The sequence below is a fragment of the Rhagoletis zephyria genome, unplaced genomic scaffold (assembly GCF_001687245.7).
Source record: "Rhagoletis zephyria isolate East Lansing unplaced genomic scaffold, Rhagoletis_zephyria_1.1 Rzeph_scaffold_01498, whole genome shotgun sequence".
NCBI lineage: Eukaryota > Metazoa > Arthropoda > Insecta > Diptera > Tephritidae > Rhagoletis > Rhagoletis zephyria.
The window spans coordinates 57603-70384 of record NW_016158582.1 but is presented as its reverse complement, the minus strand read 5'-3'; the positions used below and the strand labels follow the sequence as shown (position 1 = coordinate 70384).

Here is a 12782-nt window from a genome sequence, read left to right as displayed (position 1 = left end):
AAATAATATCAAGTTAAAACAACTTTCCAAAATCCAAATCACACAACGCTGATCTGGCAAGCCATGAAGTTCATCCGCCAGTGTTGGGTAATGAACTTTGTCGCGGCAGTGATGCCATCACAAATTTATTTTACATTTAGTGGCAAATTTTATAATTTGCTGACATGCGTCGTTTTAGTGCATTGAGAGCCCTTCGCTGCTTTTTTGCGAAGCAATTAATCAACTAATGTCTTAAAAAAATAAAATAGGACTAGAAATAAATACAATAAAATAGCCTAACTAGGAATTTACGGAATTTAAATGATTCCTCGGGACTCGAGGAGTTTTTATTACGAATCTGGCCTTTAGCCAAAACAAAGCACTTACGAGAACACAAAGGCTGCGTTTCTTTATACATTCCGGATAATCCCATTTCACAGCCGGAATAAACAGAATGCTTTTGAAATATACGTTAACATATCATCCGGAACGTTCTAAAGAATAAGTAAACAAAAAAGTTTATTCCAAACGTTCAGAATGAATAAAGAAATTCAGCCAAAATGTAAACTGCCGTTAAATATAGAAATTTATCCATGCAAAATGTACTGTAATTAGACTATTTGCAAATTTTGATAGAATTGTTTGAATTATTGCAAATACCTGCGCCATCTATCCGTGTCAAGATTTAGGAAAATAGAGCTACCCCGGTAATGAGATTAGATGGAAGTGAAAAAAGTTTTCAAGTGGGACAAGACATCGTTGAATGACGTTCTCACGACCCTCGGGTCCACGTAATAACAACGACCCAAATTTAAGTGTAGTCAAGCACTTTTACCCAGCATCGTTCCTCTAAAACTGTTTGGGGTATTTGTATGCTGTTCCAACAAGAACATCCGACTCCAATGTCATCATCTTTTTATCGTCAAAAATGAAATTAAGAGCTCTGGAGCACCCTGTGTCTTATGGCTCAAAAGGCTACGGTTAGTATCCCTTTACTCCCAGTGCGGAGAGGATTCAAATAATATGTAAAGAAAAAGGGATTAAAAAACGTTTGAGCTATTTCAAACTCTGAAATTTAGACCCAGAAAAATTGCACATACTTCCGTTTCATAAATTTATTCATTTTCCTTTGAGAGCTAGAACAACTACATAACAAAACAAATACCTACATATCCAGAGTAGAAGATCGAACCGTCCCGGCAGCCGGTTCGAAAACGTCCTATCTCAGAAAATTTTTCATGGATGGCCTATTTCAGAATTCGGTTCAAAAACACCCTATATCAACATATCTACATTTTCAGTTGAACCAAATTCTGAGTTAGGACATTTTTGAACCAAATTCTGAGATAGAGCGTTCTTCCACCGAATACTGAAGTAGGGCGTTCTTGAGCCATTTTCTGAACAGGGCGTTAGCGGACGATCTCCACTGAGCTATTATAACGAACTAAAGTTCAAGATAATTCTGAAGGATTCGGTTTGAATGCCTATTTTAATTCTATATTTTACTTTGCAGTTGGGTTGTTGCATGCCGTGCCGATTCATTTCATTCAATTCCGTTTTCAGCGGAACTTTCGTTAGCGCTGTCTTCGAGATGTATGACTTTGTATTTTACGTTGAATTTGAGGAGAATCTTTACACGGTCTGACGTGTGTCCTGGCTTAAGATTCAAATTCACGGTTCTTTTTACAAACGATCTATTATTGCATTATATAGGCGCTCTTCATAGCAGTAACACTCCGTTCTTCTTCAGGCATGAGTAAGCTACTCAAATATATGGCTATCGGTATTAATGGCAAGAACAAGAGCAATATTAGAAATAACGGTATCCAAATCCATTCTGAAATGAGAAAATTAAATGGTTTATTATTACGAAATAATAACACATTCACTTGGCACAAAATTTGTTATACATACGAATCGCAATTGATCACTGAGAATACTAATAAATGCTGCAGAGAATAATATGGTAATCTAGTAACAACGCCTATAGTAGCATTTTGGTGAAGAAGAACCCCGACAATGAATACTTGTTTACCAACCAAATGCCAAATAGGGGAAAAATCAATTTGCATATGTATTGTATGCATAGCGCAAACATTTTCAAGAATCACTATTTTATCATGTTAAAACACATTTTGTGGCATATGAAAAACACAATAAATAAATTTACACATTGTGCTTGCAACTAATTGGATATTTATGATTCACCTTTTGTCTTAAACCATTCTTTTTTTCTTCAATAAACAGTTTACACAAGAAACTTTCACATCCACGCCGCGGAAAACACCCACATCACTCAACAAAAGACGACTTCCCCAATCGAAACAAGAACTTCCACTGAAAACGAAAAAATTCATTTTCTGCAAATTGTCATTTTCACATTTGCGTTCATTTAACCAGTGTTGCCAACTCCACACTGCAGTAAACATTCTCCTTGGAAAGACGAACCGTTTAACTCATTTTAAAAAGGAAAATCTCATTTATTAATTTGTAGAGTAGATATTTAATTTTTAAAACATTATAAAGAAAAATGTTGGGCTATCACAATGTTTATACCTTGATCTAGAAACTTAGCTGTATGTGAAAAATATTTTCACAAAAATTCACGTGAAAAAATGTTGTCAAACGGAGATGCATTAAAATTATTTGTTTGTGATTTATATGTCTTTCTCATAGTCCACTTGTACGACTATTTATTTTCCCACGCTATGCCTTCTGCGAATTTTTAAAATTTTAAGCATAATTTTTATTATTACATACATAGTTCCAAAGAACTTTTTACTCAAATATCTATGCTTACTTTGCAATCAATAGGGCAAGGGCTTTAAGCCTGTCAGCATGACAGATGAGATGAGACAAGACGTTTTATCCTTATATATAAAAAGCGAGCCTAAGCCCGGCCTCGTTTTTGCACTGATCGAATCGAATCAAATCTTAGCTCACTTTTTATGCATGAGGGTCAACTTGAAAAGCAAATAAATCAAAAAAATGTATTTAGCTATAAATTATATAGTTGGCAACATTGCATTCAACAACGCATTCCATGCTAGCGTTGCCGAAGCGTTGTGCTAACTGCGAAATTTTATTCTTATTATTTAACCTAAGATTTTTACAAACAGAACACGAAATTTTTAGTTCTTAAAATAATCAACATATAATAAGAATTTAAGTACAGTTGTAGTAAAATAAATTGAGTAAAAACAAATTTCCAAAATCCAAATCACACAACGCTGATCTGGCAAGCCATGAAGTTCATCCGCCAGTGTTGGATAATGAACTTAGTCGCGGCAGTGATGCCATCACGAACTTATTTTACATTTAGTGGCAAATATTTTCATTTGCTGACAGGCGTCTGTTTAGTGAATTGAGAGCCCTTCGATGCTTTTTTTCGAAGCAATTAATCATCTAATATCTTAAAAAAAAAACTGGACTAGAAATAAATACAGTCAAATAGCCTAACTAGGAATTTACGAAATTTAAATGATTCATCGGGACTCGAGGAGTTTTTATTACAAATCTGGCCTTTAGCCAAAACAAATATATATGGCAGCACTTACAAAATACAAAATATTAACTTCCGTTTTATTCTGAGATAGAGCGTTCTTCTACCAAATACTGAAGTAGGGCGTTCTTGAGCCATTTTCTGAGAGAGGGTGTCAGCCGTCGGTATGTATAACGAACTAAGTTCAAGATAATTCTGAAGTATTCGGTTTTGAGAAGATGCCTATTTTAATTCTATATTTTACTTTGCAGTTGGGTTTTTGCGTGCCGTGCCGATTCATTTCATCCAATTCCGTTTGCAGCGGAACTTTCGTTACGCGCTGTCTTCGAGATGTATGACTTTGTATTTTACGTTGAATTTGAGGAGAATCTTTTCACGGTCTAACGTGTGTCCTGGCTTAAGATTCAATTTCACGGCTTCTTTTATACAAACGATCTCTTATTGCATTATATAGGCGCTCTTCATAGCAGTAACACTCCGTTCTTCTTTCAGCGCATGAGTACAGTCTACTCAAATATATGGCTATCGGTATTAATGGCAAGAACAAGAGCAATATTAGAAATAACGGTATCCAAATGCCATTCTGAAATGAGAAAATTAAATGATTTATTATTACGAATAACACATTCACTTGGCACCAAATTTTATTATAAGGATATCGCAATTGATCACTGAGAATACTAATAAGATGGCTGCAGAGAATAATATGGTAATCTAGTAACAGACGCCTATAGTAGCATTTTTGGTGAAGAAGAACCCAGACCAATGAATAGGGACGATACTCACGTACCTCTGCTCAGTCAGAGCGAAGTGAGAGCAGCATAATGTGGCATAAATACAACAAGTCTCCCGAAGTCGGCAATATACAGGCCGCAGCTGATGAACTATTCAAAGCCGTTGACGAGGGACTTAACGACGATAGTGTATGTAAGATTGAAGCAGTTTGTGCACCAACTGAGTGAGCTTACTACACCTGAAAAATGCACCACCGACCTATTCTTCAACGATGCACGCCAGTCGTTTCTCTTCTGTGCCAATTGGAACTACCAAGTCCTTTTCCATTTGGTCTTTGCGCCTCAGTGTAGGCATTCCTCTTCCTCTGCTACCAACAGCGGAATTCGAGTTGCTTATACAGCTCATCCATACGCCAGCACGGGCATGATGATTCTGCGTTGGGTTTCGATCATGATTCAACAACTACAGGTTGTAGCAATCGTACAAAAACAACATTTACCGTTGGTATGAACTCCTTGTGTCATCACCATCTTTTTTATCTATTCATATTCGTGTGTATATGTATGCCCTGCATACCAGGATTTCATAGAATTCTGAAAGGTTTCACAATTTTTTTAAGAATTTTCTTTAAGAAATCGTACAGAAATTTCTTTACTAGTTCTTGTCAACCGCCTCCTATGTTTTTCTTTACAGATTTCTAAAAGAATCGTAACAAATTTCCGACACTCTTAAAGATTTGAGGAGCATTTGTTTGCAGGGTATATATATACGTATATGTGTATGTGTACGCGGATATGTAAATATAGCAAAACAGACGATAATTTGACACAAGCGTGCTCATAAGAAGAAGCATAGCTTCTATCGCTATCACCTGTAATTGATGCGCCTTGGTTTCGATGCTGACATTATTAGCGGTCTTAATGCTGGTTCACAACTGACGATTTGTTTGATAACAGGAGAAACTTTGTCTTGTCCTCGTTTACCAGTTACCTCAGCTTCTTTAACCAGTCATGTCTAAATTTGAGATCTTCCGAAACTTATATGGGGAAACGCTAAAAAGCGCTTGCTAACTTTACACGAGCTGACAAAAATCAAAGATTGTTCTTATAACGAGGCATGGAACCAATATTTACACCATCCATAGTTTGCGTCTAAAGATTAAGCGATGTATAACTCTTGCCAACAGGGACGATTTTTTACAAAGTGCAGAAACCTTGATTATGAGTGGACGACAAGAACAAAACGGAATGACCATGTGCAAAGAGGTCAGAAAAAAAAAAATAATAATAATTGGCGAAATTATTGGTCTAAACCAAACCCGACAAGCAGTTATAGGGCCATGAGTGGAAAGTAGGTTGATTACAATAAGGGTGCGTTCACACAGAAAGCCGAGCGGCGCCAAGCGAAACAATGTGGAACAAAGCGAAGCTGCTGGTGTTCACACTGAATGAAGCGAAGCGCAGCTTTTCTAAAGGATTCTGCTGCAAATATACCACAAAACTTACCGTCAATGAAAAGCGGTAAAAATATTTGCTCATTTTTATTTAAAAGATTCGTTGTAAAATTCGTTTTGATTTGAATATTTTGATATCTTGTTTGCAGTAGCGTCATGAAACATAAAAATTAAATAGATAATTCAAAATCTTAAACTGCTTTGCTTTCAGCTTCAAAATGCTTACGAAAACGCTTGCTGTATGAACTCTTTCATATATGTAGCTACTGCAATTTGAAAGCTTCACTCAGCTCGGAACGGCTTCGCTCGGCTCGGCTCCGCTTACTGTGTGAACGTACCCTAAGTGTTGAACGCTTACCTTGCCATGCGCATACTGCACACATTCAGAATACCGTTCAATATCGTCATTGGTTGTATTGACTGCTCTACTCAGTTCTTCACTGGCAAATGATCGGTAATTCTTCAAACCATTCACAAACATTTCATCCAAATCTTGTGTAGTGTCATTCAACACGCCAACCAGTTTGTCCTTTGAAAATCTTTCAATTTTTTCCACCTCCCCCAAGCAACTTTCTGTGCCTTTGTGGAATCCTCCTTCAAAATTTGTTTCAATCTGTTTGCATTGCTTGGCAATGTGTGCCATGAGTTTGGGTATTTCATGATTATCAAACGGATCTATCAAATGCTTCTTTAGCACATACAAATTACAATGGGAAAGTTCTAAATCCTCTCTTGGATTTTTCATTTCCTCACTCACAAATGAGTTCATTTCATTGTAATACCTTATAAATTCCTTCAGGTCAAATTGAATTTTGAAATCATTACAGACTTCTAGCAAAGAACTTTCATCGGCATATAATGCGTTTTGCTTAAGTTTTTCCTTGACTGGCGACATTTTTGTAAATTTAGCTTCCAATTCCATAGTTGCTTCGCTGATATTCAGTGATGGTGCCATTCTGTTTCCCACTTTCATAGCATTTGACGCCAGAAATGCATTATTTTCCCGATTTCGACAAATATTCGCAGGCTCTTCAGCTGTATCGCTAGCCTCATCATCGGCTTCAGCTCTTTCGCTCATCGACTGATTTCTATCTGCAGATGCTAACGCGTCCGATGATTCGGTCAATGAAGCCAACATTTCATCCGTTGTCTCTGAAGTAGATAGGTTCGAAGTTGTTTCAGCGCCCAAATTACTTACGGATCGTCTATATCTGTATTGTTGAGCTCTTTCAAGTCTCTCCCTTGTGCACCGTTCATTGTAGGCGGCCACACCATATTCGTAGTTCCACCATATGGGTAGAAGAGCGAGCAGATATAACAAGCTCATCATATAGACTGTTCTAAAGTGTAATTAAAAAAAGGGAAAGATATTTCTTCCGCGTTAAAGTGCATACTTGATCAACATACAATTGGAATAAAGAGGAACCACACTGCTGACTCCAGCATTTTCTTTTTCTTTCACGTTCACTCTCACCTCTCCAGCGTTGTCCGCAACATCTTAGTATCAATGCCATCAGTAAGATAAATACTATCTGTAACGATAGGTGAAATATTAATTTATTCACAGATGCTAAAATTTGTGAAAAGTTGCACAAGCTTCATATTATCTGCGTCAAACAAGAATAAGATTAGATCGGTTTAAAATATTTATCGGATAATCGCTACTTTGACCGCGAAGTTATCTACCACATTAAGAGAAGTTCTCTAAAAGCATAGGCAGACGGCAGCGTTGATCCAGATCAAACCGCTAATTCTGAATTATCTCGGGATCTGCAGTTTATCCGGTTTAAGTCCTAGAATTAATTCTTTAACTTAATGTGGATCAGGAGCATTTTCGATGACAACACTGATCAACCAGGTTCCCGGCAACAGAGGACTTATTAGGCTAATTGACTGTCACCAGATCGAATAACCGTAGGCCCAGGAAACGTGCGGTTTAAACTGCTAAGTGCGTTCAAGCAGAGGTAATGGTTAGTATCGCGTGGGGTTTCTTCGTAAACTAGACCTGCGTTTGGTAAGCCTGAGCCTGCGTTTGGTATAAGTAAGAGTTTACCAGACTCACGAGGTACACCCACACACAGCACAGGTAGTTGTTGAACTTCGATTACGGCATTCACGGAGCGAGAGCTGATGACGTTGGTGACAGTCACTCATTGAATGTTGTTCAACGCTTATAGTCTGAAGGTATGGGCATCGAGGCACGTTTGACTAGTCTGTGAAAATGCTCGAGCTGAAGTACGTAGTATGTGTCGGTTTACGCGATTCCTAGGGAGGCGACTTCAGAAGACATCTTGTTGCTGTACGGAGTGTAGTGCTTTGGTGGATCTGTATTTATACCAACTCCGGAAGCTTAATTGCCTTATATGCTGTTACCAACAATGTTTTTTGGTCCTTGTCGCAAGAGCCGCCGGCAATCGATTAGACGACCTTGTTGCGGATAGGAAGATTACCGTATATGCGTACTACCACTCCGTAGAACCTGCGTTCGATACCTGGTGCGCGCAACATCTAATTAGAAAATGTTTTTTTTTCTAACAGCGGTCGCACCTCGGCGGGCAATGCCAAACCTCCGAGTGTATTTCCGCCAGGAAAAAGCTCCTCATAAAATCTGTTAGCTGTTCCACAAATTGGAGAAGCAGCACGGCCAAACGCTTTGCAAAAGTGTAAGCGTCAAAATATTATAATTATTAAAAATTAAATTCAGTTAAATGAAACATACCAAAATTATCCAAACAAAGCATAGCCATTCGAAAATCAACACCCACGTGGGAGCTGCTTTGTATTTGCGTTCCTCGTCGGAGCTATCGGTTGATCTTAGCTTTGCATCATTCGCAGCAAACTCGTCCGTCAAATTTTGGGAAAGAACACGAAGAGTATTGCCTTTCATGTAAATTCACGGGAGGATCCAGATTTTTAAATTTAAAAAAAAAAACGAGTGATTATGCATGTTACCTCTTCCTTCTAAATCATCATTCACTTCGTCCAAATATGGTGTCAGTACTTGTTTTACAACTGAATCCAAATTTTTCGTCAACATATTTGATTGGCTGTAGACCTCTTCGGTGCTATTCACGATATTCCCAAGCAAGCGAAGCAATTCGCTCATTTTAAATAACTAAATTGGAAAAGCGAAGTTTCTGAAGCTTTATGCAAAAAAAAAGTATAAAGCCCAATAACTTACCGTTGACATTTGCATCCACAGGCTATCCGAATTTATAAAATTCGATTTTGAATAGAAAGCACGACCCTCTTTCGTTTGGGCCAAAAATGTTGTCATATTCCGAAAAATGGCACGTGTAACTAAGAGCGTAATGAGCATTTTTTATTAAAAAAACAAAAAACTTTCTGAAAATACATACAATCATTCCACATAATAATCTCTACACAAAGTTCATCGATATCATTTTGCATATTCGAAACGGTTTCATTTAACTGCTGCCTTGCTGCTGGTGTACTGCACGCACTATCTAAATCAGAATCCAGATCCTTTTTAGCACGCTGGGAGGAACTTGAAATGATATCTACATACGTTTGTTTGACAAAATTTAATGTTATTCGAAATATATGTATGTATGTAGTACTTATGTATATATCACGCTTACCATCCACAGAACGGAAGGCGGCGACATGAAAATTGTGATAGTCAGTAACGAGTGCTTTTTCAATACTTCGCAGCTTAGTAGAATTTCCTGGTGTACTGCTTTCATAAGAGCTTTCATGCTCTTTCTCAAATTCCCGATTTTTAAGCGTCCAATCAATAGCATTCGCAAGAAAATATCTAAAAAAAAGTGCAGAGTTCATAAACGCTTGAAAGTAAAAACCGGACATAATCGCTTTTTGGTAAACTTAAAGGTGGACATAAACTTATAGTCATTTGAAAATTGGACATAATTTTTTTGTTAATTTAAAAAGTGAACATCACTCTTTTGTCATCCTAAAAGTTGGACATACATTTTTGGCTATCTTAAAAGTTGGACATAAATGTTCGTTGATTCAAAAATGGACATAAATTTATGGTAATTTAAACTAGACAAATTTATGGAATTTATGCTGGGCGTCAATTTATGGTCGTTTAAACTGGACATATATTTATGGTCATTTAAGCTGGACATCGATTTTTGTACACATAACATAAACAATGAAAAAGTGGATATATATAAAGCTGAAAATGAACCATAGAAGATAGTCAACAACTAACAGCCAATTTCACGAAAGCAATTTAACTGAAAAATTATTTTAATTTTTTGAAATTTATATGGAAATTTACGGAAAATAAAAAATCATTTTCCATTTAAATTACTAGTGAAACAAGCAAGAAATTTAAAAGTGTGTATTTTTATTGTCCAGTTTTTTACCATTCAATTCAATATTTCATAGCCCAGGTTTAAATTATGTTCATTTTTTAAATAGCCAAAGTTCATCTTCAGTTTTCACTTTAAAACGTTCATATGACAATGGCGCAGAGCTTTTAGCAGCAAGTATATGTACATATACATACATACTTACAGAATCAAAGGTAAAAGAAGCAGCAGCAAAATACTAAAAACCCAACGACAACATTTTTGGCACTTCCCCTCGCAATGCAATTTGTATTGATTACAACGTCTCTTACAGCGTAAGCAAGCATAAATTAAACTGAAAATGTGAAGATTTCAGCAATAAGGAAAGAAAAAAGCTTATGCTTGAACTTACCAAGTCAGTAAAACAAAAGAAACTAAAATTAGCGTAACAATTCCAATCGCAGAGTAAAGAAATATCTTGTCTTTATGTTTTTCTTCTGAAATCCCAAAAAAAGAGCAATAAGATTACGTATTAGAAACAAAATTCTAGACGTACATATCGCGCAGCTAGATCTAAAGTGAGCTAACTTAAAATTCGGAGAGGAAAATTTAACTGCTTGTGGATCGTACAGATTCAACGCAATTAATACAAAAACAGGTATAACAGTAGTTTTTTAATTATTGTATATAATCATGAAGAAAAAAAAAATATTTCCATTATTTGGATGTAAGTCTTATGAATTGATTTATGCAAACGAATCGCCCAAAATTACAATTTCAATATTGTCTTTGTCCATGTCTTTCAAGTAACTTGAAAACGGAACTTACTTTGGGGCCCATGGGCCTCATGACTTTCAGAGAAGTAAGAAGAGTCTAATTCTAGTATATTTCGACAATATCGTTCTTTCTGTGGGTAAAAACAAATATATTTTACTGTTCAATATTGGAGGGGGTGTGAAACAAAATTTATGATTTATTGTTAGTATGAAAATTAGAATCATAATTATCAACTTATTGAGCATTAGACCTCTTCTCTTTTAAAAACAAAAGGAAAAATGTTCGGTAATTTGTTCAATGGTTTTGCGGTGGCAAGCCGAGACGGACCCATTAAAAAATTGGGTAAAATTAAAATTTTGACAGAGAAAGTCCAACTCCGGCTACGCTGACCACAGAATTGTTTAATAATTTGTTTCTGAAAGTTAGAAATCTTTATTTTAAACTAACGTGTAATTGTTTGACCACATGTGTGTGTCAAAATTTTTTTGCTTTGGGTTAAGCATTTGGACACATTAACCCAAAATTACTGTTGTACAAGTAACCGAGCCATACCCAACAATATACCTTTTGATTGTTCAAATTTCGATTCTAAGAACAAAATGTTTGTAAAAAACGAAAAAAATTAATAACAAAATTTGGAGGGTTTTAGATATTGGGTATGGTAGCACGAAATGTCACAATCTACTCAATTGTCAGGTTGTTAATATGGCGACGAAAAAGTGACAATGGAACTACCTGCCAATGCTTTCACCCCCTAGGATTGTTCTATACCAAAAAAATTATACCCATATTTTTTTATTTTGAAATCCAAAAATATTTAGAGGTCAAAGCGCTCAAAGTTTTCCATATATTTTTATCTGGGAAAAATACATTTTTTCGTAGAAATACCATGAAAGCCAATATTTTTCGATCGGAAAACTTTGGTTCTCTTCAGGAGACTTTCAATAATAATACCCAATTGTTTATTTAACCATTTTTTAATACTAACGATTTTTTAATGGTCGCCCCATTGCATTTTTCGCGGTTTTTGTGGGTTTTTGGCGGACCTAAAAAATATAGCTTCAATAAAAAAATGGTTAAATAAACAATTGGATATTATTATTGGGAATCTCCTGCCGATAAACGGAGTTTTCTGGTAGAAAAATATTGATTTTCAACTATTCTATACCATTTCTACGAAAGTTGTTTTTTCCCCATATAAAATACATGGAAAACTTTGGGCGCTTTGAGCGACCTCTAAATACTTTTTGATTTCAAAATAAAAAAAATAGGGGTATATTTTTTTCGATATAGAACCATCCTAGGGGGTGAGAGCATTACAATATCGACTTTACTTTTTCACATACAGTTTTGGACCACCCTAATGTACATACGTACGTACATATATAGGAAATGCGTGAAAGGCGATTCCAAAAATGTCAATAAATCTCGCGCTTTTCTTTAATTTGGCTTTGAATTTTGGTAAGGAGATGCGTCTAAGTGTAAACTAAACGAATATTTATGATGTCGATATTTATATACATATATTACAACACCTACCAGAATCATCTTTTGTAAAATCACTCATGAAATTATCAATTAGAGGATCCTTCTTGTCTGCATTGTCACCAATAGTCCTTTCTGCAACTTCGTAAGACTTACATGGATCCATTTGTAATCAAAGGCTGATTTATTTCTTAGTTAGGCTTTTGGCATTCGGTATTTGAATACTTTTCATGAACTACAACTGCATGTGATTTTTCTATTTGTAAATTGAAGTAAAGACAGTTGGCATGTCGAAACAAAAAAGGGTGCCGTGTTTCAGTGCGCCACGTAAAATTGTTAACCCTGAGATACCCAGAATGGCTTATTCGCATAATACGCTAGTCTACCTACCATACCGACATAGTAATATAATTTTACTTTGGCACCAAATCAGAAAAATACGCAACTTTTTTTTGAAACTTGGAAGTGTCTTTTTCAACCTCTAAATGACCTTCGAACTTCAACTCGTGCTGGAATTTTAAAATGGACGAACATGTTTTTACTGAAAAACGAAGAAATAGCAATTACCAAG

General features: G+C 36.0%; 2 protein-coding genes across 3 annotated transcripts in view; both read right to left on the bottom strand.

Annotated features, from left to right (window-relative positions):
* LOC108364226 (prominin-like protein) overlaps positions 1-2309 on the bottom strand; it is a 34697-nt gene extending 32388 nt beyond the window's left edge. For both annotated transcript variants that reach the window (XM_017617818.1, XM_017617816.1), the window contains exon 1: positions 2188-2309. The gene's annotated coding sequence lies outside the window, so the exon portion shown is untranslated. The remainder of the gene's footprint in view (positions 1-2187) is intronic.
* Positions 2310-3584: 1275 nt separating this feature from the next.
* LOC108364229 (uncharacterized) lies at positions 3585-12377 on the bottom strand. Its single transcript, XM_017617822.1, has 11 exons — positions 12266-12377; positions 10362-10446; positions 10176-10304; positions 9272-9447; positions 9029-9190; positions 8851-8969; positions 8622-8784; positions 8389-8549; positions 7077-7201; positions 6028-7009; positions 3585-4064 (listed from the first exon to the last, which is right to left on the bottom strand). Exons 1-11 carry the CDS (start codon positions 12375-12377, stop codon positions 3879-3881), a joined length of 2400 nt encoding a protein of 799 aa, XP_017473311.1. The 3' UTR covers positions 3585-3878.
* Between the last annotated feature and the right edge of the window lie 405 nt (positions 12378-12782).

Coding starts and splice junctions, on each gene's coding strand:
- LOC108364229 (XM_017617822.1), bottom strand. CDS start 12,377: ATGGATCCATGTAAGTCTTACGAAGTTGCAGAAAGGACTATTGGTGAC. Junction 10,305..10,361: donor TCTTTTGTTTTACTGACTTG/GTAAGTTCAAGC, acceptor TCACATTTTCAG/TTTAATTTATGCTTGCTTAC. Junction 7,202..8,388: donor GCTTTGTTTGGATAATTTTG/GTATGTTTCATT, acceptor CTATCGTTACAG/ATAGTATTTATCTTACTGAT.